Source organism: Protopterus annectens, chromosome 6.part0, assembly GCF_019279795.1.
Source record: "Protopterus annectens isolate FY-2018-M chromosome 6.part0, PAN1.0, whole genome shotgun sequence".
Lineage (NCBI taxonomy): Eukaryota > Metazoa > Chordata > Ceratodontiformes > Protopteridae > Protopterus > Protopterus annectens.
The window spans coordinates 1,486,544,895-1,486,571,236 of record NC_056737.1 but is presented as its reverse complement, the minus strand read 5'-3'; the positions used below and the strand labels follow the sequence as shown (position 1 = coordinate 1,486,571,236).

The following is a 26,342-nucleotide window of genomic DNA, read 5'->3' as shown; positions in this document are numbered from 1 at the left end:
ACTTCTCACTTCTCAAAACTGAAGTGGAATCCTTCAAGGCCCCAGGGCCAGTGGAAACTACGGCCCAAACTGCAGAATCCTATATAAACACATTCTACGGACATCTCCAGGAATGCATGGATCATGCTATCCCAAACAAAACCAAGACCCAATCATCCAAAGGCAGGAGTCCAGTATGGTGGACCCCTGCCATAAATAAACTGTACAACAGAAGGAGGAAGCTACTACATGATAGAGCAAAATCCCTAATAGGGAAGGCATCTCTGATCAGTACTAGCAAAAAATTATGATCCCTCATAAAATCCTCCAAGGCCAGCTTCGAGAGAAAAATTGCAGAGGACACCAAAGACAATCATAAGGCTTTTTTCAGTTATGTTAGAAACCTGGGATGCAACTCCCAGACTTGTTCTGAGTTGATTCTAAATGACAAAAAATACACTGAACCCACAGACATCACCAATATCCTGGCAGACAGGTTCAGTGCAAACTTCTCCACCCCCTCCCCCCCCAAAAGAGCAAGTATCTATCCCTGCAGAGGGCTGCCTCCCAAACATCTCTGATGCTCAGGTGAAGGCTGCCCTCTCCAAAGCAAAAAACACTGCTTCCATGGGACCAGATGGCGTCCCAGGTTGCGTCCTGCATGAACTCCAAGAGGAACTAATCCCTCAAATAAAACAGCTATACATTCTCAGCCTCACTACAGGATATGTGCCCACAGAGTGGCATACAGCAACAGTGGTCCCACTCCACAAAGGTGGAGCCTCTACGGACCCTGTAAACTATCGCCCCATAAGCCTGACTAGCTTAGTCTGCAAGGCTATGGAGAGGATCATCATGGAGCTCATAAACAAAGACATTGGGGACCTACAGACACTAGATCCTACCCAGTTCGGCTTTGTCAAGGGCAGATCCTGCCTTTTGAACCTGGTTGACTTCTTCGAAACAGTCACCAAAGCCATAGATGAAGGAAAGGTAGTCCACACAGCCTATCTGGACCTTGCAAAGGCATTTGACCCAATACCCCACTCGGCATCATAGATAAGCTATCCAGCTTAAATATAAACCCCTATGTCACAAGATGGGTCGCAAACTGGCTCAAAGACAGAACCCACAGAGTGAGAGTTGCTGGAGCCATGTCAGACTCGAAACCGGTCACAAGTGGTGTCCCACAGGGTTCTGTCCTGGGACCACTCTTGTTCGGTATATACTTTTCCGAGGTACAGGCAAACGTGGGAGGACTATGGCTCACCAAGTTCGCAGACGACTGCAAACTGGGTGCCATAATCAACTCTCCAGCTGACACAAACATCCTTCAAAAAGGTCTCACAGAGACAGATAACTGGTGCCAGCACCATGGTTTAAAGCTAAATGCCAAAAAATGTATAGTCATACCCTTTGGCAAAAGCAATGTGCCCACAAATACCACATAGGCGGAAACCCATTAAGTACAGAGAACGTTATTAGGGACCTGGGGACCCAAGTTGATAGCAATCTCTCCTTTGAAAACTGCATTGCCAAAGTGGTTAGAAAGACCTTCTACATAGCCCACCTCATCACAAAGGGTTTCACATCTAGATCAAGAGAGGTAATCATGCCGCTTTATTCATCCCTCATCAGGCCCATCATAGAATACAATGCCCCTTTTGGGATGTACCTTACCCGACACCTGCAGCAATTAGAAAGACCCCAAAAGTATCTCACCAAGAGGATCAAGGGTCTCAAACAGATGCCATATGCTGCTCGGTTAAAAAAACTCCAGCTATACTCAGTTGCATACCGCCTACTTTGAGGCGATCTATGCCTGACATACAAAGCTATGTCAAATCCAGAATTAATGGACATGCTCCACCTCAGTAAATCTAAATCCCTTAGAGCCACACGCTCGAGGGACTTGAACCTCAGCACAGAAATAAATAGAACTTGCTGGAGGGACAGGTTCATAACCCAGAGGCTCCCTTCGCTCTGGAATAGAATTCCAGTTCATGTGAGGCAGAGCACCTCACTGAATCTCTTCAAGAAGAATCTCGATAGGTGGATGGGGGATCGTAGGTTTGTCCCAGGGATTACTCCCGTGTCACTATTAGACAGAGGCACAGTAAACTAAACCTTAAAAAGGGTACAGTATACTCAAATCAAGGGGAGGCGTAAGCCATACAGAATCGGGCTAGGCTTATAATTGCCCCAGGGCAGATAGCCTAGTATGAACCTATGAACCTATGAACCTATGAGATGTAGGTGCCATAGTTTATCATAACACTATATTGGACACAGTACCCCAACACTTCTGATCCTAAAGTTAACTTCAAATGTCGCTGTTAATGTAACGTTAACTTTAATTGCAAACCAAATGTTAAGCTATCCCCAAACCACAAATGTTATATATATATATATATATATATATATATATATATATATATATATATATATATATATATATATATATATGAGGTTCTCCTGTTCGATTCTTGGCTTGGCTTGGTGGCTTGGGAGTGCCTTCTGTGTGGAGTCTGCATGTCCTCCCCGTGGTTGGGTAGCATTCAAAAGACATGCATGCGTAAATGGGCGTGCCTTCGTTGAAGGTTGGGCATCGAGCTGGCATCTCAGCATTTCATAAAAATCTACTGCCAATCATTAGCGGACCAGAGTTTCGCTGTGGCGACCCCTTACCGGGAAAAAGCCGAAAGACAAACAAGATATATATATATATATATATATATATATATATATATATATATATATATATATATAGCTATAGATATAGATATATACATAGATATAAAGGTATTCATTGTGAATATTATATTTACTTGTTGAGTTATGTTCTATTGCAGTACATCAAAGATGTACAGTAAGTAATCTCTTCAGACTGCTGCTGCCTGCTATTATTAGTACTTAAATGACATTTAGAATAATACATAATTAATGAACTTAAAAAAAAGAAAGGGTGACAGTGGACTAAAACTGACTACCATTAATTCCTAATCTTAACTGATACAGACTTACTAGTAGGTATTTTGTTACGCAGGTGTCAACACTGCTGCACACTGCAGTTTTCAGTTCTTCACTTGGAGCAGATTATCCTGACATCAAAGTTTACCACATTGTTATGACACAAGTCTTGACTGATCACTCTTTTCAAATCTAAATTTTTAGCATCAGTTGCTAACTACTCTAGCAGTCAAAATGCACCTAGACTATATTCTGTATACATGTTAGCAGTGACCGTTTTTTATAACAGTATCATTATAGTATTAACCTGAAAGCATTCTCTTAGCTGACTCCATAATCTTTTTTTTTCCCTAGACTGTTGCAATAATGGTAAATGTAGCTTGATGCCTTTGATGCTGTTAATGGGAAAATAAAATAGTATTAATTTTGTTCTCCTTGTAAAATGGTTCTGAATCTTGTCCATGTCTGCTTTCCTTTACAAATCACTCTCAAATATTCTATGTCAACTTAAGCAGTAGGTAGAAGGAAGACCCAGTAATATGTGGTGCAGAGACAAATAAAATAAACAGTATAAAGTAAGTCGTGACCATCTGACATAGAGGAATAAAGCCCTGACTAGGACGCAAATAATGCTTGTTCATTTAGAGGGTTGCAACACTAGAAATACCTCAGCAGAACGGGGGGTGGGCGCTAGTGGCTAGTAAGCTTGCCCATCCTGGGGGGTAGGAGAGGGGTGATGCAGAGCTCTACAGAATTACATTAAATATTGCAAGTGGCAGCTGATAGGCTGGGGATATTATGTGGCAGAGGAAGCCTGGATAGGTGATCCCTGTGTGGGAGGATCCAAGTATCTTCCCAGGCAGCAATGTTCATTGACAGCCCAGTCACTCTGGGGAGCAGATTTAGGAATGACCTAGTTTGGGGAGCAAACTGGCCCTTTCCCAAATTCCTAACCCTTGGTTTTTGGGATGAAGGAATGAATGGGCTGATTGGCTTTTATTCCTGTTTGGCAACAAATGTGAGATAAGGATCTTGCTTCATTTGTGCATTAAATGAGTCTGGTTCTTGCCACGTAAGGGGAGGGAATGAATCAAATGCATTCAGGCCAGGGGATACTGTACTGGCCAAAAGGACAAAGGGAAGGTAAAAAAACAAGTGCAGGACTGCATGGAGAGAAAGAGAGAGAGAGAGAGATTCAGTCAAGGTTATAGTGCAATATGAGCCATTTAAGAGACTGAAGATTATATACAAATTTAATAATGTCCAAGAAAAATCACTTCACAGACTTCTTGCATGACATCATACCAAGTTCTTTTCTCACTTCACAGACTTCTTACATCACATCATACAAAGTTCATTTCTCTTGCAGATCTTCAGGTGTTATCTCAAAGCTAACTTCTTCCATACCTATACTTTACAATTTTTGACTATTACTACACATATTCTTTAAGAGTTTAACCCCATACACTAATCTGAGCCCATAATTTATAATTTCTTTAAGAAAATAAATTTCATGATGGCTATTTTTCTTTCGTCATATAAATAATTCACAATGCGCTATCCTCTATTTTCATATCATATAAAGTAATTGCTTTATTCCCTTGATTGCCTATTAACTCTCTTCACATGTACTTCAGTCTGCCTTTTATGATGTATTGTATCTTTTTAATGTATTAATTGTCACAGATGTCTTCTGTTTGTGCTTTATCATGTAGAAAACACATTCACACTGCTTATTTTTTGTAATTTGTTTCTTTCCCACAACATTTCTACATATTGGCCTGCAAAATGCACATTGTAATTTCAGTTGAATTGACTATTCTTACAGTAGTATCATTTGTACTCTCCTAGTGCTACCCAAAAAGCCAAGGACTCACCTCATCTAGGTTTTTCTCCAGCTCTGAGTAACTCATTTATCATCATCATCATCATCATCATCATCATCATTGTGATTGTCATCAAGTCTTCTTTTCTGATTCCTGTCTCTGCCACTCTTAACCCTTCCACTGTAAACACTATGACTTCCTTTGGCCATGTACTCCATGGTTTCACTTCAGTCTGAGAAAAGTATTTCTTCTTTCTTGTGACTTCTGCAGTGTACGCTACTATATCTGGTTGCTTTTGAGTGTTTCACTACCGTCCTGTGAAACACTCTGCCCGTGCTTATCTGAGTTGATAATAATCCTTGGAATGCTTACCTAAACTAATTCATGTATTATTGTACTGTTACAATCCATTTGTACTCCTTAGGGAACCCAGGTCATGGCTGAAAGGGTCCACTTACCCAGTATTTAAATAATTAAATAAATAAAGCTTTGTGATCTTTATCAAGGAATCCTTCACTTTTTCTGTCCTCTCAGACTGTCAGAATTGGTCAGAATGGGTCATGATTTCATTGTCCTTCTGGCTTCATATATTTTTGACTTGCTCCAGTTGAGTAATAGCCTAGTTTTTTTTTTCCATATTCACAAAGAATCCAGAGGATTTGAAGTGCTGACTAACAAGAAACTCTGTTATTACTTCCTACTGTACTTCAGGATATAAGTCCTCAAGCAGTACAGCGCAGCATTGTGCCAAGAAAATAGTAGTCCTGGTTTAATGATTAGCTTTTTACATCAGCATCAAACTGCATGCCTATATGCCTCCTACAGGGTTTGGTTTGATACCTGATTATTCCTTACACTATCTTTTTCATCCACTCATGATAAAAGATATTATATTCCATTATTTCAGTTTTAATTGCAGAGTCAGTGGCACAACAAGTAGCACACTCACTTTGGTGCAAAAAGGTGTGGGTTCCCATTCCCACACAAGGTAGATCGCCTGGTGACACATAAGCATAAAGGAGGTGCTGCACTCCTGATTATGCCATCATTCAGATGAGGTGCTAAACCAAGATCCCATCTGCTTTAGTTGGTGGTAGCTCAGGTGGATGTAAAAGATCCCAAAGTTCCCCAATGCCCAGGCCAAATTTCCTCTGGTAAGAAGCACCTCAGGTCTCCTCTGAAAGGCTACTAGCCTACTGGGACTGCCTCAGTCAACAAAGGATGAATAAAAAAATAAATAAATAAATTGTTCCTGGGCAATCTATCTTTCCAGTAGATGTCAGTATAAGCGATAATCTGTTGTATATCCACTCCCATTCAAATGTAAAAAGGCGTATTTTTCTATCTTTACAGTATGTAATATTTTATTTTATTTTGTTTGTTTTTCAGAGAAAAGCACTGATCTCTATGATCTTTTTATGTGCAGCCTGGGAACGGCGTCTGGTTACATAACGTGCTCAAAGTCACAGAGTTAGGCAGTGGGAATCAAACCTTGGACCACTGGACCACAGGAAATAGCTTGTTAACAGCTTCATAATCCTCTAAGCCAACTGGCAGACTGATATCAAAATGTTATAATATATCTGGTCCTAGACATTTCCATGTGCATCTGTCTACCTTTGAAGATGTCCCCCATCAGACTATCGCATTCTAAATATGTTTCATCATCTACCTCATTGAGTATTTAACCGAGCAGAGAGAAACACTATTTTCACGAGATGGCTCATTCTGCAGCCCTTTCTGAGTTACTTCATCATTTTTTGTCATCATAACCAGAAAGTGGATATCTTCAGTACTTTATTGCTGTATTCCATTGTTTGCTTTCTGTTAAACATTCAGTACTTACACAAACAAAGCAGCTGTGAACAAGCCATTTTGAATATTATACATTTGTAGCTGTTTCACAAGGGCACAAGCAAGGTTTTATTCTGCTTGTTCACTTTCAAAGTGGCATTAGAAACATTAACCGCAAAGCGTTATACAGAATAATAAAGTTTATATCACATGGGATCAACCATTACCAACAGTTAAAAAAATAGATGTGAGAAAATCAGGTATAGATAGATACTCATGAAAAACAGACCAGTGATTATGTACAAAGGGGCACAAAAAAGTCATAAAATACAAGACTTTGCAAGGAAAAATGAGTGCAATGTGGAAGAAAGATGCACAGACAGTTCCAACAACAGTAGTAAGAGTAACAGCTGCAATAAAAAAATACTCTGACTTACCAGAAGAGCAAAAGCTTGGAGAAATTAAGCCAAGAAAAGCGGCACTAAGTGGAAAGCATATGTGCATGCATAGCTCCATATTTAACCTACCATTAAAACTGAGCATGATAAATCTCACATTCAAAGTATATTATCAGTCTTATTGTGCTGCATATTCAAATGATGTATTGTGTTTAATAAGCTAAAATGTTCTGTTTTAAATAAATCAGTTAATTAGTGTCTAAAATGAAATGTGACCTGATGGAACTATTCTTCACTCCACATTAACCTGGCTTGGTCCTCTTTCCTTTGGCATCTTGAAAAACTACTTAATATATATTCCCAGTATAGGAAAGGTGCATCCCATAAAAAGGTCCTTCTATCTTTCAGGTGTTATTGCTGTGATGACTGATAAGGAAATAATTTATGAAGTTATTCAGACAAATGTAATGAAGCGTATTATGCTGAAACTGATAATAACAAAGTCTGATCTTTTTTATTAAACTTGCATTACTGCATGCAATAACTTAGAAAAGGCAAAAAGAATTTAAAGGACTTAATGTTAATTTTTGCCAGAATAAATGATTATACTTTGATGCTTTAGCTAAAGTGTTCAATGTCCACATTACTAATGCAGGGCTTCAGTATTTTTAAAGCATAAATCATATTCATTTAGATGTGTGCATCCAGCGTCTTTCAAGTTCATTGATATCATCCTGTTATATTTAAGCTGTAATATCCCTGCTATAGTTTGGCTACTGAATAAACATCCCAGATGGGTCATGCATAAAATATGCAAAAAGAATTGCTTAACATGCAGCTTAATTAATATTTTGTGTAATGGTGTACTTTGTTTTACACCATATTTATGCTGGACACTGTGTACTCTCTCGCTGACAACAAAATACATAATAAATGAAAATAACAGATTAAATAATAAATAGCATTGCTTATCTATTTACATTACTCAGGCTTGTGTTACTACTGAGACTTTAAGAAATTCATGAGAACTGTATGACCCACAGCATACTGATGTGTTTCTTTATCCAGAAGGAAAATATATAATAGCAGAATCATGCCATATACGCTTTTACTACAAATACTTACAGATTGTTTTCCAGCCGCTGCAGTGATTTCAGACAAGCTGTGCTGAGAATGGTTCCTTCGATGTCGTGAGATCTGCATTGAAACAAAACAATAGTTTTATTTTTCTTTCACAACAATATCTTGCAACAAAATTCATAGGCATTGATATATGCAAGAGTAATGTATACTCATCTGTTGTTTAAATTTGATGATCATGTCTTACAGTAGCCTTATCCCTAAATATGAATTGTTCTTCGCATGTTACATGAAGAATCATGTGATATGATTGAAATCAGTTTATAAACCTGCATGTGTAAATCTTGAAAATACACCTCTACGTTGCCACAAAAAATGTCACATTTGTCTTCTGCGGAGCATAAATACCATATATGAAAGTTATCTGTAGCATACTTCCAAACAGGACAATAGTGTGAAAATTATGTTTTATACTCTTCTCAACAGGATACAAGCATGAAAAATGCCTTCTTATGTGTCTCTGCACAAGATAGTCAAGGGCCGAATCAAAGTAACATTATTTAGGAATAAATGAGAGATTGCAAGCATAAACTAAGTTATATTCTGTTGAAAAATTTACAACTTAAAACAGAACAAATAAGTTGCTCCATAAGCTTATGCTTCAACTGAAGTATTGTATTCATTTTGTAATTATTTTAATCTAATGTCCTGATAAAAGTTGCTCTCTGGTTCTTATTCTGGAACATTTCTAGTCAATGGCAGGCATAATTCACGTACGGAATGTCATCAGGACAGTCAGATGTGAATGGACACCAGTCATATAAGGAGTAAAAAATAAAATAACAAAATGAGGAAAAGAGTCATGTCCATCTATATTGTTGACTTTCTATGTTTTATACTTCTTAGATGTTCCATCTCATTGCATGCCAATCCCCATCTCATGGAATCAGTCCCTGTTTTTCAGACTTGTTCTCCTGAACCATATCTTTTCCCTCCTCTCTGCATTCATTTTACATGTTGTGTCCTAAATGGTAACTCATCTATTTAATCCCAAGGGAAGAACATTTTCCTTCTAGAAAATGTGGCTTCATCAGTATGCTTTCTAAACTGGGTTAGAGTTATAGGAATCCAATAAGGAAAGCAAACAACTGATACATTACCATAGATCCATGAGCAGTCAGCACTCAGTGGAGACCGGTTCAGCTATCCTCACCCATTTTCTAATGTTCTTCTAAAGAACACATACCAGTGAAACACTTGGTACTCACTCAGTCTTGTTTCTGACCTCACCTGGGAACTTCTAGCAGAACCTCTGTAGCTCCATACCTACCATCTGTAAGGAATGTCCACACAGGTGTTCACTACCTCCTCTAGTTGGTCCTTAGCTGGTCCATGAACTACCTGGTCACATGACTGATCCACAGCCACTGGTGTCATAGTTAAAATAAAAGACCACCAAAACATTACCATATTCACTAAAACATGAATTAGAAACTTCCATTTCAGTTATTACATTTGAAATAATGGACAGTACAGTTCAGAGTGAAACCCACTACAAAGATGTTTTACTATGAAGCAAAAAATATCACACATATCACCCTTCCTTAACTGGAATTCATTTTCACAGAATTGTTTTAAATTAACAATGGTAGATGCAGTCATACATTATCCTTTATAAAAAAATAAATATATTGCATTATTTAATAACATATTATAGCAGAAATGCATCAACAATGAATGAAACTGCCACACATTACCAGTTATGAAAAACAAAAAGATTACATTTAATGATATGATATTTTATCAGAGGACAGCATATTGACAAAAAAAGTGAATAATCATGGATTCAGTGGAATGACTCAAGCTGTTACACAAACACATGCACACATGTGTGTGTGTATTTTATATATATATATATATATATATATATATATATATATATATATATATATATATATATATATATATATATATATATATATATATATATATATATATATATATATATATATATACACACATATGGCTCTAGGACTATTGAACGAAAGTTCAATAGTCCGAATCCACAATAACCGAACGCACTTTAACAAAAGCGCTTTCACCGAAAAAGTGCTTTCGTTAAAGTGCGTTAGAAAAAAATGAACAAAAGTATATTTTAAACATTAATCCAATCAGGGCAATAATTATAGAAATCCAATCAGGGCAATAGTTATAGAAATAATGATCTTACCCCAAGGGAAGAAAGGGGCTCACAGAGACAAATGCTTGGTGTCAAAGTCATGGCCTCAAGTTCAATGCCAAGAAGTGCACTGTCATCCCCTTTGGGAAAAACTCGGTACCCATGAACTACCACATAGGCGGTAGCTCACTAAACACTGAGACTGTGATAAGAGACCTTGGGACACAGGTGGACAGTAGTCTCTCCTTTGATAACCACATCACCAGAGTAGTCAGGAAATCCTTCTGCGTGGCACACCTCATCACAAAAGGGTTCTCTTCTAGAAAAAAGGAGGTCATTGTTCCTCTCTAGTCATCCCTCATCAGACCCATTATAGATTACAATGCTCCATTTGGTATGTATCTCACAAGACACCTACAACAATTAGAAAGACCACAGAAATACCTCACTAAGTGGATTACCAGGCTCAAACAGATGCCATACGCAGACCGTCTCAAAAAACTCCAGCTCTATTCTATTGCATATTGCCTACTCAGGGGCGATCTCTCCCTAACATACAAAGCTATGTCAAACCTAGAGCTGCTGGACATGCTGCAGTTAAAGAAAACAATCTCTCCAAACCACATGCTTCAGGGACCTAAATCTTGCCACCACAATAAACAGAAAATGCTGGAGGGATAGATTCCTGTCCCAGAGACTTCCCATACTCTGGAACAAACTGTCCATTCATATCAAGCAAAGCTCCTCATTGGCTCTCTTTAAGAAAAATCTTGACGACTGAATGGGAAATAGAAAATTCACTCCAGGGATCATGTCTGTGGCATTGCTTGACAGGGGCACAGGAAAATAATTTTCTTGTATGATGAAAGCCAGGGAACCTTTTTTGGCTATGCTTATATAGGCCCCAGGGCCAATAGCCTAGTACCTACCTATGAACCTATGAATCTGCAAAACGTAATCTGTCAGTGGTAATATTATACCGGATAGGCAGTTTTTTATGTCTTGAAGGGCATTCTGAGTCTTTTCTTGTAGTTCTTTAATGGAGGGGGCAGAGCAGATGATACACAGACTAGTATAGATAGAAAGTATGTTGTTATACATATTTTAGGGGGGCTTGGTGCGGGTGCACTTCCCGCATGAGGTAAGGTGGTTATGAAGTGAAGTTGTGAAGTTGGTGGGATTTTGAGTCGTTCTAATAGATAATGGCAGAGCATTCCATTTCTTGGCTATTGAGAAAGAGTAAAGAAGCTGGCCAGGTGGGAGGTTAGGGTTGTGAACCTGCAAGAGTTTCTGGTCTCCTGATCTAAGAGGCTTGTTAGAGTAGAATTTGTTGAATGTAGACTTTAGGTCAGGACAGTCTTGGGGTTTGAAGAGTATTTTGTAAGTTGTAGTTAGTTGCAAGAAGGGGAGGTAGTTTATTAGTTCTAGTCAGTTCAGTGATTTATGAGCAATGTAGTAGTGGGTGGAGTATTTAGAGTTGATAGTGAATTTGTCAATTTTGTTGTAGCATGTCTTAAGTTTGGAAATTGAGGAGCTTTGTAAGTAGAAGAAGGGCACCATAGGTTAGGGAGGGTAGTAGGTATGTAGTAGCTAGGGTTACTCTTGTGGATGAGCTTAGGAGGTGGTTATGTCTATAAAGAGTTTCAAGTTTAAGATGCGTTTTGTGGCTGTTTTGTTGTATATGCAGATCAAATTTCATGTGTTCATCGATAGTGACACCGAGTAGTTTTGTGTGGCTAATGACTTCTATTATTGATTTATTGTTAGAAAAGATGGTGAACTAGGTGTTATTTAAGGGGTAGATCTCTTAGAGGTGAAAAGTATGATTTTTGATTTTTTAGGGTTCAGGACTAGGTGGTGATTGTACATCCAGATTTCAGTGGAGGAGAAGGCCTTTTGAGTTTGTAGAAGTAGGGCAGAGCAGACACCCAAGCAACCGCTACCTCAAAACAAAACATGTGTAACACATAGCTCACAAAGCCAGTGTGCCGAACAGTCACAGCCCTTAAGGCTAAACAACACACCTGATACACTTGTAATAGGTGACTCTATCGTCAGGCACACTGATGTCCCGCTCACCAGGCTGAACAAGGAGAAGGTCACGGTGAGCTGCCTGTCGGGTGCTAGGATCCGCCACATAACACAAGCACTCAGTTCACTCCAAGGCAAGTACAAATATGACTCGGTCATTGTCCATGCTGGTGTGAATGACCTGAGACGTACCTCCCTGGACTACATGAAAAGAGACATACAGGAGCTCTCTGAGCATGTAGCCCAGGCCAGTATGACCCTGACCTTGAGTAGCATCTTACCTTCACCAAGAATGATGCCACAATATGAAGACAAGATGATCAGTTTCAACAACTGGCTTAAGTATTGGTGTCATTCAAAGGGGATCCAATGCCTGTCAGCCTGGGATGACATGCTCGACAAGCCACGATGCTTCGCTAGGTACGGCTTGCACCTGTCACCCCTGGGCTTTCGGATATTGGCAAAGGCTCTTGCTTCTCCCATAGTGCCTTTTTTAGGCAAGGCTCAAAAGACAAACCCACCTCCATAGGTATCACAAGAGATAAGAAACTAAGAGTAATGCTACTCAACACCAGAAGTCTAAACCTTAAGATGCACACACTCGAAACTCTCCTTAGCATGGAGAACATCGATATCTGTGCAGTAGCAGAAACCTGGTTCAAGGAGCCCGAGAGCACCCCAGCACTACCAGGTTATACCTCATACCATGCTTTTCAGCCCCAAAACTTGGACCGAACCACAAAAGGAGGGGGAGTATCAATATTCTGCTCTTAACTAAACTGTCTTAACTATTCTGCTCTTAACTAAACTGTCAAAACTTAACCTCTCTCCCTCTTCCATAAATTGGTTCTCTAGCTATCTATCAAATAGACACCAAGCAGTAATATGGAAAAAGGCCACTTCCCCATTCCTTAGTACCCCCACTGGAGTTCCCCAAGGATCTATTCTTGGCCCCCTCCTCTTCAATATATTTGTCAATGACTTTCATAAATCTATCCCATTTGCAAACATCATCCAATATGCAGATGATTCCACCATTATCTGCTCTGCCACCTCCTCCTCACTGCTCCAAAACTTACTCAGGAAGCCTTTTCAATAACTGAACATTGGATGAAAATAAACCACTTAGCACTCAATGCCTCCAAAACAAAACTTATAGTATTCACCTTCCAAATCCAGCTCGTTCAATACCAACTCCTTCTCAATTACCAGCCTAAATAACTCACCCCTAGAACTAGTGTCTGAAACTAAGCTACTAGGTGTACTAATTGACAATCGGCTTAGTTACAATTCCCATCTACTACTAAATATTAAAAAAAAACATCAAAAACTAGGTATGCTCTACCGTAAGAACCAATTCCTTACAAGCTCCTCCAAAATTACACTTGCTTCCTCTTTTCTCATCCCCTCCCTTCTCTATGGGGCTCCATTACTGACTAATCTTCAGACCTCCCTAAAAAAACAGCTTTCCTCTTGCTATAACAAAATAGCCAAATTCGCCAACAGCCACAGGTCCACCACCCACCATTGTTCTTCTCTTCAAAAATTAAATTGGCTTGAATTACCAAATCAACTCATATATATATACAGCTGACTTTCGCTCACAAGCTCATTCTCAGCCCTTCTCTTTGTCCCTCCCTGTCTTCTGCCTTCAAAATGCACCTACCAAATAGAGTCCTAAGGTCTAACAATCAAAACCTATTAGAAGTACACAAACCATGTCATCCCCCAGGCAAACACTTACTATCTTTTAACCTTGCCCGTGTCTGGAACTCACTTCCTCCATCCATTCGTACCACCACTAACAAATTCATGTTCAAAAAATCTCTTCATATATATCTAAGGTCCCAATGGGATTGTTCTTGCTCCCTCCCCTCATAGATCTATGATATTCCATCCTCCCCTCACACTTATGACACATAACTCTACCTATTAAAGCTTAAGCTCCCTCAGAATAGTTATTTTATAATGTAATTTTGTGTTTCCTCCTGAACAACTTCTCTGAATGCATATCTCATTACTGTTTTCAACTTATTCCTCATCAGACTGTATTATTTTTTTTGAATGTTTCTTGAATTCTGAGCCTAAATGTTTTAATGTTTTATCTCTGCTCTGTATAATTATTATTGTAGCTTTTGTATGTACCTAATTTTTTGTCTGTATCGGAGCTTTTCTCCCCAGGACTCCATTGAAAATGGGTTCTTTTGGCCCAATGGACTATCCTGGTAAACCAACTGCAAATAAATAAATAAATATTCATCAAAGATACCCACACCTCCAGGGTGGTGGCACAGCAGGAAGCATCAGAGATTATCCATGTGCAACTAACAATGGGTAAAACTGCCTTCCAGTTTATAGACTGCTACAGACCACCCTCCTAAACCCAGGAACCCCACTCGGCCATCCTGAGAACACTGGAAAATATGAAGGTCTCTCTAAACATCATTATATTGGGTGACTTCAACTACCCAAACATAGACTGGGAGCATTACTCTAGCTCCAACACCCTAGCCCAAAAGTTCCTAGAATTTATAAACTCAAATGCTATGGAACAACTTGTTACCACTCCCACAAGAGGGGAAAACATACTGGACCTGATCATCACCAACATGAGGACTCTATGCTCCAGACCAGAAGTGTATCCCTCACTGGTAAGATCAGACCATAAACTAATCTCACTGGATATTCACATCCAGATCCCACCCCCTGCCCAGAAAACCACAGTGAAAAACTTCTCTAAAGCAGATTTCACACTCCTCAAAACCGAGGTGGAATCCTTCAAAGCCCCCAAGCCTGTGGAAAATACGGCCCAGAACGCAGAATCCTTTATAAACGCAGTCTATGAACACCTTCAGGAATGCATGGATCATGCAATCCCAAATAAAACCAAGACCCAATCCTCCAAAGGCAGACGTCCTGTCTGGTGGACCCCAGCCATAAACAAACTATACAATAGAAGGAGGAAGCTACTACATGATAAAGCAAAATCCCAAAAAGGGAAGGCATCTCTGATCAGTATTAGCAAAAATCTACGGGCACTCATAAAATCGTCTAAGGCCAGCTTCGAGAGAAAAATTGCACAGGACACTAAGGATAATCACAAGGCTTTCTTTAGTTATGTTAGGAACCTGGATGGGAATTCCCAGATATGCTCAGAATTAGTCCAAAATGACAAAAATACATCGAAACCATAGACATTGCCAACATCCTAGCTGACAGGTTCAGTGCAAACTTCTCCCCCCCTACCCACCAAAAGGGCAAATATCTATCCCAGCAGAGTGCTGCCCCCCCCTGACATCTCAGATGCTCAGGTAAGAGCTGCCCTCTCCAAAGCAAAAAACACAGCATCAATGGGACCAGATGGTGTCCCGGGCTGCGTCCTACATGAACTCCAAAAAGAGCTAAACCCAAACATAAAACTACTGTTCAATCTCAGCCTTACTACAAGATATGTACCCAAAGAGTGGCATACAGCAACAGTGGTCCCTCTCCACAAAGTTGGTGCCTCAACGGATACTAGAAACTATTGCCCCATATGCCTGACTAGTTTGGTCTGCAAGCATATGAAGCATGTGGTTTGGAAAGGATCATCATGGACCTCATAAATAAAGATATTGGGGACCTACAACACTGGATCCTACCCAGTTTGGCTTTGTTAAGGGCAGATCCTGCCTCTTAAACCTGGTCGATTTCTTTGAAACAGTCACCAAGGCCATTGACGAGGGGAAGGAGGTCCACACAGCCTACCTGGACCTCGCAAAAGCCTTCGATACAATACCCCACTCAGGCATTATAGATAAGCTCACCGGCTGAAATATAAACCCCTATGTCACTAGATGGGTTGCAAACTGGCTCAAGGACAGAAACCACATGGTTAGAATTGCTGGAGCCATGTCAGACTCCAAACCAGTTACAAGTGGCATCCCATAAGGCTCAGTCCTGGGACCTCTCTTGTTCGGTATATATTTCTCGGAGGTACAGGCCAACACGGAAGGACTGTGGCTGACCAAGTTCGCAGATGACTGCAAACTGGGCGCCGTAATCGACTCTCCAGCCGACACAAGCATCCTCCAAAAGGGCCTCATAGAAACAGACAACGGGTGCCAGAGCCATGGCCTCAAGCTAAATGCCAAAAAGTGTATAGTCATCCCCTTTGGCAAAAACAAAGTGCCCACAAATTACCACATAGGAAGTAATCCATTAAGTACAGAATAAGTAATTAGGGACCTGGGGACCCAAGTTGATAGCAATCTCTCATTTGACAACCACGTGGCCAAAGTGGTTAGAAAAACATTTTATATAGCCCACCTAATCATGAAGAGATTCACATCTAGATCAGGGGAGGTCATCGTGCCTCTTTACTCATCCCTCATCAGGCCCATAATTGAGTACAATGCCCCTTTTGGGATGTACCTTACCAGACACCTGCAGCAGCTGGAAAGACCCCAAAAGTACCTCACCAAGAGGATCAAAGGGCTCAAACAGATGCCATATGCTGCCTGGTTAAGGAAACTCCAGCTCTACTCAGTGGCATACCGCCTGCTCAGAGGCGATCTGTGCCTGACATATAAAGCCATGTCCAACCCGGAATTAATGGACACGCTGCACCTCAGAAAATCCAAATCCCATCGAGCTACGCTCGAGACTTGAACCTCAGCCCTGAAATAAATAGGACATGCTGGAGGGACAGATTCATAACCCAGAGGCTCCCTTCACTCTGGAATAAAATCCCAGTTCAGGTTAGGCAGAGTCCCTCACTTGACTCTCTTCAAGAGGAATCTTGATGAGTGGATGGGAGATCGTAGGTTTACCCCGGGTATCACTTCTGTGTCACTGTTAGACAGAGGCACAGTATACTAACCTCGAAAAAGGCATAGCAAAATTAATTTAAAATGGGTGGTGAAAGCCAAATACACTCTGACTAGGCTTATAAATGCCCTAGGGCAGATAGCCTAGTATGAACCTATGAACCTAAGAGTTAGAGTTAGCAGAGCAGACAATAGTAGAGTCATCAGCATACTGAATGATGGAATTATGAAGGATGACTATGTACCTCAATGACTGTCTACTGTACTAACTAAAACTGTTAACTTCTAACCTATTATATATTAAAAACAATTGTATGTTCTATATTTTATTCTCTCATGTACTGCATTCTGTTGTACTGTGGAGCTTTTCTCTCTGGGCCTCCATTGAAAATGGACCTGTGTCCAGTCGGACTTACCTGGTAAGCAAATGTAAATAAATAAATTATGAGGTAGAGATCAGTGGAAATTGTTTATGAATATGCTAAATAGGGTTGGTCCAAGTATAGATACTTTGGGAACTCCAGTGGGGGTGTTTAGATAAGGAAAGATGGAGTTTTACCATCTGACAGCTTGTTTGGCTCCATTTTCCAGATTTTGGGACTGTAAGATATAAGGATGGATCTATTTATAACTATACTAATGGGGTAAGAGATACTGTCTGCAGCAATTTCAAGTAGTCTGAGGGTAGATTATCGGTGGCATTGGAGCATGGTTTTAGCTTTAGTAGTAGTCATTTTATAGTAGAGGTAGGGGTGGGTTTAAGGGTGAAGGAAGAAGAGAGGTGAGAATAAGATTTCTGTGAGAGATGTGTGTGAGAAGGGGAGGGGAAGTGAGTGGGGGATGTGGATGCGGGAGGGTGGGAAATGGAGTAATTTGTCAGATGTTGACTAGAGTTAATAAAGAAGTTATTTAAAAGGGATGCTATTTCTTCTGGAGGTTTTTCAGGGTGAGGGCAGGTTTTTTTTTTTTTTGCATGGGTTAAAGCCTTGTTCAAGAGAAATCTTGACCAATGGATGGGAGATCGCAGATATACCCCAGGGATTACCTCAGTGTCACTGCTCGACAGAGGCACAGCAAAATAATGGGTATAGTTCCCCATACTAAACGATGGGCTAGGCTTGTAAATGCCCTCGGGCAGATAGCCTAGTATGAACCTATGAACCTATGAACCTATGAAGAAATGAAGTGACAGAATTCCATTAGTTTTTTTAGATTTTGCAGGTGGTTTGTCTGAAGTTTTATGTAATGATCTTTTTTGGCTCTGTTCACCAGTATTTTCTTAAACCTGGTTATGAAGTTCTTTGAATTTTATTAGGTCTTGGTTGTTTCTGTGTGCCTGTCATAATTTATATACCTTGTCTCAGGAATGTATTAGAACTCTAGTGGGTTTAGTTAGCCAAGGGGCATGTTTAGGTTTGATCCTTGGTATACGTGCAGGTGCAAGACTATTTAGTGTATTAAAGAAGGTGGTGTTGAAATAATCTCAACAGTTGCATCTGGAGGGAGGGTTTTTAATAAGTGCCAGTCTGTTGCTTTTAGAATGTTGTTAAAGGTTATAGGGTTGAATGTGCTCAAATTTCTACATTGTTTATATTGATGTTGACTTTGACAGGAGGGGGAAGCTCAGTTTATGTGGACTGGGAGATGATTGCTGAGGGTATTTGAGAGTGTTCCAGGTGCAGATATTTTCTTGGGGTCGGTTACTAAAATCCAGTCTGGAATGGAATTATCAGTCCCTTTGTTTGGTCTGATGGGGGATTCAATGACCTGGGTGAAGTTGAAAAGATTAATATGTGAGTATGGGTGGCTGGAGTTGAGCTCTAGCCAGCTGATATTTACATTGCCACATATATATTTATGTGTGTGTGTGTGTGTGTGTGTGTGTGTGTGTGTGTGTGTGTGTGTGTGTGTGTGTGTGTGTGTGTACTGAAAATGGCTGAAATATCAAACGTGCCAACTACAAAAACTTTCAAAATTGTGACAAAAATCCCACCACGTAGCAAATTCTAAAGTGTGACATCAAACCAACCTTTTCAATGTTTTACAGGGGGCCTTTCCCTCCTGCATCCTCACACTCCCTGCTAATTATATATATATATATATATATATATATATATATATATATATATATAGGTCACACAGCAATGGGAAAGAGTATAAACCCCACTAGTATAACTTCATTTTTGTCAGTATTTTGAGTATCATTTTTTTCAGTGTCAGACTTATGTGCATCAATCTTTTGACATTTCAGTCATTATCAGTACATACTTGTGTGTGTGTGTGTGTGTGTGTGTGTGTGTGTGTGTGTGTGTGTGTGTGTGTATGTATGTGTGTGTGTGTGTGTGTGTGTGTGTGTGTGTGTGTGTGTGTGTTCTTTTTGGGCCTTACCTGAGCTTTTATGCCATATTAAATTATTCAAATTATTCACTCTCTTTGTGGCCCCTGAAAAAAAGTTTGTTATTACTGTTTCTAGTGGACAGCAGAGGCAATGCGATAACTTATCTTTTGCCACTAATGTGGTTCTACCAGTACAGTTGTTTAAGATGCTAAAGCATATTACTTTTCTTTTTTTTTCTAAATTTGGAGTAAGTGGTGTCATTTTTAATTTCAGATTTCAGAATGCTCCAGTTAGCTTGGATAACCTTACCAAAGCTGTTCTTACCATCTGACTGGAAGACACGAGCAAGTACAAAGGGATAGAATCTTATTATTCTGGAAATGTCTTGACTAAGGAGCTTTTTTGACATCTAGTTTATTTTTGAGGGAGGACAGTTTCTTTCATACAGCAGTTTAAAAGTGAATGTGGTGATGAGTTGATGGCTTGATTTGTAAAAGGAAATATGTTTACCTATTTTTTTGGGGTGGGTGCAGTGAAGCTAGTAATAGGGAGAACATGGACAGAGTTGCAGATAGCATTAATTGTGTGAAGGACATGAGTGCTATGGAATGAATTAAGATAGATAACTGGAAGAACATACTCCAACTTAGGAATTAGAACATGAATGGCAAGGACCTGTTTTTACCATCTGCACTAGGGCTACCACCTGTCCCACTTTGTGAGGGACAGTCCTTCTTTGGGCAGTTGTGTCCTGCAAAAAAATTGTAAAAATTGCAAATGTCCTGAGATTTTAGGACAAAATGATTTCCTATATTTTATTTAATAGTTGCATAAAACAGTTATTTTGTATCTGAAACACCTAAATGTTATAAGAAACAGAATAAGCAACTAAAATTATTTAAGAATAAGCTTTTATTTAGGCAAAAAAGTGAAGTTCTGTCCTTTGTACTGGTCGTGGGTATGTTTTGCCCTGCAAAATTTGACGTTTGTACCAAAAAGGTCCCACTTTGGGCATTTGAAAAGGTGGCAACCCTAATCTGCACACTTTGTAAAACAGTAAACCTAAGCACTCTTGCATTCTTAGTTCTCTAATGCAGCTCTCAAAGGCTGTGTGAACACTTTGAGCAGTAATATGCTACAATGGGATTACCACAAAAGATGAAAAAAGAGCTTGTTTACTAGCAGAACGTAACATAGCCCTTTCAGAACTACAAGTCTGAAAGACAGAATCCAGGTTCTGTCAGTACATCAGTGAAGCTGTCATGCGCTTAGCTTTGTTTTCTGTAACCCCATGAAGGCTTAATTAATGTCAGTGTCATTGTGGTGAATAGTTAACTCTACACTAAAAAAGAATCAAAATGTATAAAATAATTACTCAATTTTTCAAACAAATGTTCTTTTCCTTGATAGTTATATTCTCAAACCCAGCTACCCTGATCCCATGAAAAAAAGAAACAAACCAACATTCAACATAAACTCATTTAGTGCCTGGGTGTTTTTATATGCTCTTCTGATTTTGTAGTGTATATGTCTTTGGTAAAATTATCTGTAAAAACCTTCCAATGAGGGGAAAAAATCAGTGCAGAGTTTGCAAAGAAAACCTGGATAAGCCATCAAGAAGTAACCATATCAGGGTTAAACTTAGATTAATATAACCCAACAGCTATGAAATCTTCTCCTTAAGGGAAGGAATACTATGTAAAACTATTCAACATGGTGCTACAATTGTCTCCATTTGGTAGGCATCTGCTTGTTCTGATTTCCTGCCAAGTAGTTCATCATATAACTAATTTGTTTGCAGTTAAAAGCATTCTCTAGTGTCTCCTTGCTCCTTTATCTGTTTAAAACTTTCACTTAGTGTCTCACTGCTCTTTTTCTGCTGTGATGAACATTTATGCAGTGTTTTCTGCCTAATAGTGTAGTTTGTAGCTGTAGCATAGTTTCCCATCCTCCCTCCTTATTGGTGTCTTGTTCTTATACTTGGTAGCTTTGCAGTTGCCTGTCCCTACTGTAAATTTGATCTGGGACACTCTTCCCAGTCCAGTGTCATTAGCTCATTCTACCTAACACAGAGAGAACATTTGGGAAGGCCAACCCCCTTACTTTCTTAACTTTGAATTATCTCCTTTCTCCCTTTCCACTTTACTAAAAAAAAAAAAAAAAATTTATTCAGCTGCTTTTACAGTATTTGTCTTTCCTCATCCTAATCTATAACTTCATCTTGGTTTTTCTGCTACTTGTTCTCTAAAGCGTTCAATTGCATCTTCTCTGCTGCATTTATTACTGCTTGTTTTTAGCCTGTTTAAATTTGTAAGTGTTATCCTAAGCCTCTTAGTTTTGGTTTAAGCACTTGGGCTTTAGGCCTACCCCTTAGCTCTCCCTGACCTCTCTCCCTCAGATTCTGACAAATATGGATGGACAATTTCCTATGGTTTCTCCTGCCAGCCTGGTTGATATGGGCATCCTGAGACAGTATAGCAACTGCCTCATGTACACTGACATCCATCTACTACTACCACCTAGGAACACGATTTGTGAGAGATGCAGTTACATAAGGAAGCTAGAGTCTATGCTCTTTCCCTTACAAGCCAGTATATCTGGCAATGAGAAGGTTTTCAACACAATCACTACACCTCAAACACCACCCACAACTACACAACACATACCTACATATGTGGAGGTTCTCAACAAAAACAATCCCAAACAAAGGAGACCTCAGAGGCAAAAACACATGAGAACTCCAGAAACCTCCACACCACATACCATGCATAGTCCCCACACCAGTGTCTCGCAACCACTAAGGCCTAACCATAAACCCAACATATTACTCATAGGAGACTCCATTGTGATTCACACAGATGTGCCTCTCACCACAGTGGATTAGGAGAAAGTCACGGTTAGCTATTTGCCAGGTGCCAAAATCCACCATATCCCCATGAACTTAAGTCTCTCAACAACAGATACTGTTATGACTCTGTCATAGTCCATGTTGTCATGAACGACTTGAGATGTACCTCCCTGGACTATATGAAGAGAGACATGATTGAGGTTTCTGAATATGTGTCCCAGGCAGGTATGTCCCTAGCCTTAAGCAGCATTCTGCCGTCACCCAAAATGATGCCTCAATACAAACAGAAAATGATTGACTTTAACAATTGGCTTAGTTTCTGGTGTCATTCCAGGGGGATACAGTGCCAGACAGCCTGGGAAGATATGATCAACAGACCATGATGCTTTGCTAGAGATGGCCTGCGTCTGGCTCACTTGGGCTTCAGGCTTCTGGCAAAGGCCCTTGACTCCTCCATAGTGTCATTTTTAGGAAAAGTCATGAGGTTAACACTACCAACATAAAAATGTCAACAAAATGCAAATTAAAGGTCGTGCTGCTAAATGCTAGGAGTCTAAACATGAAACTGCACTCATTGCAAGCATTCTTAACCCTGGAAGATGCTGACATTTGTGCAGTCACAGAATCCTGGTTCAAGGCTGTGGAGAGCACTCCAGCCTTACCTAGTTACTCATCCTATCATACATTCAGACCCCAAAATGTGGGCAGCAAAGCCAATGGAGGTTGATTTCATTATATATTAAAGACACACACACCTCCAGGCTGGTCAAACAGCATGACACACAAGAGACACTCCAGGTGCAGTTAACCATTGACAAGACCCCTATTCAAATTATAGCTAGCTACAGGCCCCCAAATTTGACTCAGGGTGCCCACTCCACCTATCTGGACCTCTTCATATCTATCAAGATTCAACCCTTTACCCTGATCCTGGGTGACTTTAATTACCAAACCATAGACTGGAAAAACTACTCATGACAGAACACAAATGTCCAGAGATTCCTTAATTTTATCAATGCAAGTGCCTTGGAACAGCTAGTTGTTATCCCCACAAGAGATACCTCAGAGGAAACACATGAGAACTCAGAAACCTCCACACCACATACCATGCATAGTCCCCACACCAGTGTCTCGCAACCACTAGGTGTGTCCAGCCTGCGGCCCGTGGGCCGCATGCAGCCCTCAGAGCTCTTCCATGCGGCCCTCAACCTCTAACTGCAACATCGATGTATGCATACCCCAAAACACTTTTTTTGTTTTGTGTTTTTCGCTCCCGTGACCTGTAATGCTAATGTCGGTGTGCACATGCACCAAAGCACCTTCTAGTTTTGTTTTTGAGCCAAAAAGGGTCAGTGTGTTTACGCCATTATTTTGCGCGAACAATCAGTGTGTGTGTGTGTGTGTGTGTGTGTGTGTGTGTGTGTGTGTGTGTGTGTGTGTGTGTGTGTTCTCACTGAAGAAGGACTCATGTATGGATTTGCCGCTGTTGCCTTTGAAAGGGACAGCAATTACCTGTGTTAATAGGTAAGTACAGAGTGAGTGAGTACATGAATGAAAGCAGAATTGTGTGTGTGAAAGTAGAAGAAGAGTGTGTGTGTGTGTGTGTGTGTGTGTGTGTGTGTGTGTGTGTGTGTGTGTGTGTGTGTGCGTGTGCATGAGAGAGAGAGAGAGCACATGCACAAAGAGGCTAACAATGATCAGTCTACCTACTGAACACAAACAAGTTAGCTCACAAATATATCATACATTAAGAGTAAACTTTCATTAAATTGCGGCTTTCCTGACAGGGAGAGTGTTGTATTGAACATGAACTCATACCTCTTAACTGTATGGATTTTCAAAGAATGTCTAGATTTTTGCCTCATCTTCCAGTTTGTGTCTTTTGCTTAGGAAATAAAAGTAGTCGTCCAAGGTAATGCAGTTCCACGGAGTAAGAATGAGACAGCAGCCTAGGGTTAATGGGTCAGTAGTGGACTGACTATGTGGGACTGTAGCATATAAAGTTGTATCGTTTTTTCAAACAAACAAAAAAGCACCTAGTACTGTTTTTTTCATTGGTGGGTTCTAAGCAGTGGTAGATTGGACAACAGTAAGCTTAACTTTGGCGGATCATCAATACTGGCAAATCAAGTGGGCACAATGTCATTTTTTAAATGTTGGGGGTTTTAGTGTGTATGTGTGTGCTTATGTGTTGGGAGTGCTGCAACAGTAGATGATTATTAAAGACAGAGACTTATGGACTGTAGAGAATGTTTCTTTGTTTCAAAACCTAATACTTGGACACGCATGCCAGAAGTAGATTTTTGAAGACATAGCTTCTTGCCATTTACAGTGGATGGATATTTACATTTAATGGACAATGTATCAGCGCGGGCTTGTAGGGTTCTGAAGGATGCCAAGTCTACCACTACCAATCTCTTGTAAAGTGACCTGGAAATGGATATCGGGATGTTACTGAAAAAATATAGTAAGTGGGCTTAGAAATATAGTTTAATTAAACAAAATGTACTTTCAATTTACAGGCCATAATTTAATTTATTTCAGGTAGTCCAGATACTGGTAGATTGTATACCATTAGACTTAATTAGGGAGATCTGTCATTCTGGGGAAACAAGCAGCCCTAGTTTCAGTGAAAGCTCTGTGGTTGCTTGCAGGTAGGAAGTTGCAGGATGTTGATGCAATGTGTTTTATGTATTATTTTTAATGCATTTGTCATTTCAAAGCATGGTTTTCTTTGATGCAAAAGAAGGCAGGACTGAATGAGCCATATAATGTTTAACTGACAATAATGGGATAGAAAGATTATAAGTGATGTATAATGTTTGCAGCTACAGTTGTTTCAATGATGTCTGTGATACATAACTATTTTTTGGGCCTGTGTCCCACATTTATTTTTTGCTTTGTCCAGATTTCTTGCTCTAAGGTTGAGAGGTATGGTTCCATACTAAATCAGAAGTTGTATTTACCTTGGAAGACTTTTCGGCATAATTATGAAAAACAGAGCCTTTTTAATATCTCTGCTTATTTCCAATATAAACTGCCATGCAACCTTGCAAATAACCTTCTTATTAAGCTACTTTGCTTCTTTTGGAATTGACAGGTATGATTCATCTGTTCGGACATAAGCATAGAGTGCGAATGTGACTTTGATTTCTTGCAGCAATCTGTGGTTTACATAAACACAATAACTTTTCTTTGTTTCTGGGTGTGTAATCAATTTAACGGTTTTAAAGATGTTTTCCAAAAATAAATAAATAATCCTCTCTACACTTTGAGCTATTGACAAAGTCTGGGAATTTGTTTTTTTTCAAAAGCGAAGGTCAGCATTACAGCTCAGTAAACTGTCAGTCTTTGAGTAACTTCTGCACAAATTAAAATGTCTGAATGTCAAATGGCTTTAAATTGGAGGGAAGTTTATTTTTATTTATTTTATTTATTTTATTTTGTTTTACATTTGTTTACTGGGAAAGTCTGACTGGGCACAGGTCCATTTTCAGCGGAGGCCCGGGGAGAAAAGCTCCAAAAATAACACAAACAATATAATAGATGAGAGAGAGAGACAGCAAATTATGGATGTAGTACTCATACAATATGGCAGAGATTACATCTCGTAACAGTGAGAATCATTGCGGTACAGAATAAACTTAAAAACATTTTTTTTTTACAGTTATAATTACAGCAAGGCAAATATCAATGAGTTAAGTTTTTAGGAGAAAGCTGTTTGTACGTAGCTGAAGCTCTGAAACAATGTTTTGGTATGGATTAACCTGGGGACTGACAAAAGTTATAGGTTTACACTAGTATGTAGCATTATAGTTTATGGTTTTCTTATTGATTTACTTTTTGCCGAGCAGTTGTTTGTTGATTTATTGATGGTCCTTTTGGTGGTGGGAAATTACATGGATGAATTCATCTCTACTATGATTTTTTTTTTCAGATAGTTTGTCTTCCAGACAATTTCATTCAGTGAGTGGGTGTCATATGATTACTGAGGTTGCCTATTTTACAAGTAGGGGCTTTTTTGTGTGTGTGTGTGTGTGTGTGTGTGTGTGTGTGTGTGTGTGTGTGTGTGTGTGTGTGTAAGAGAGAGA

At 39.6% G+C, this 26,342-nt stretch overlaps 1 protein-coding gene across 1 annotated transcript in view; it reads right to left on the bottom strand.

The window, feature by feature from the left end:
- Nucleotides 1–26,342, bottom strand: part of ARHGAP15 (Rho GTPase activating protein 15) — a 3,416,769-nt gene that overhangs the window by 2,780,181 nt on the left and 610,246 nt on the right. Inside the window, exon 4 of the mRNA XM_044074973.1 lies at nt 8,093–8,164. Coding sequence (XP_043930908.1) covers nt 8,093–8,164 — 72 coding nt within the window. The remainder of the gene's footprint in view (nt 1–8,092; nt 8,165–26,342) is intronic.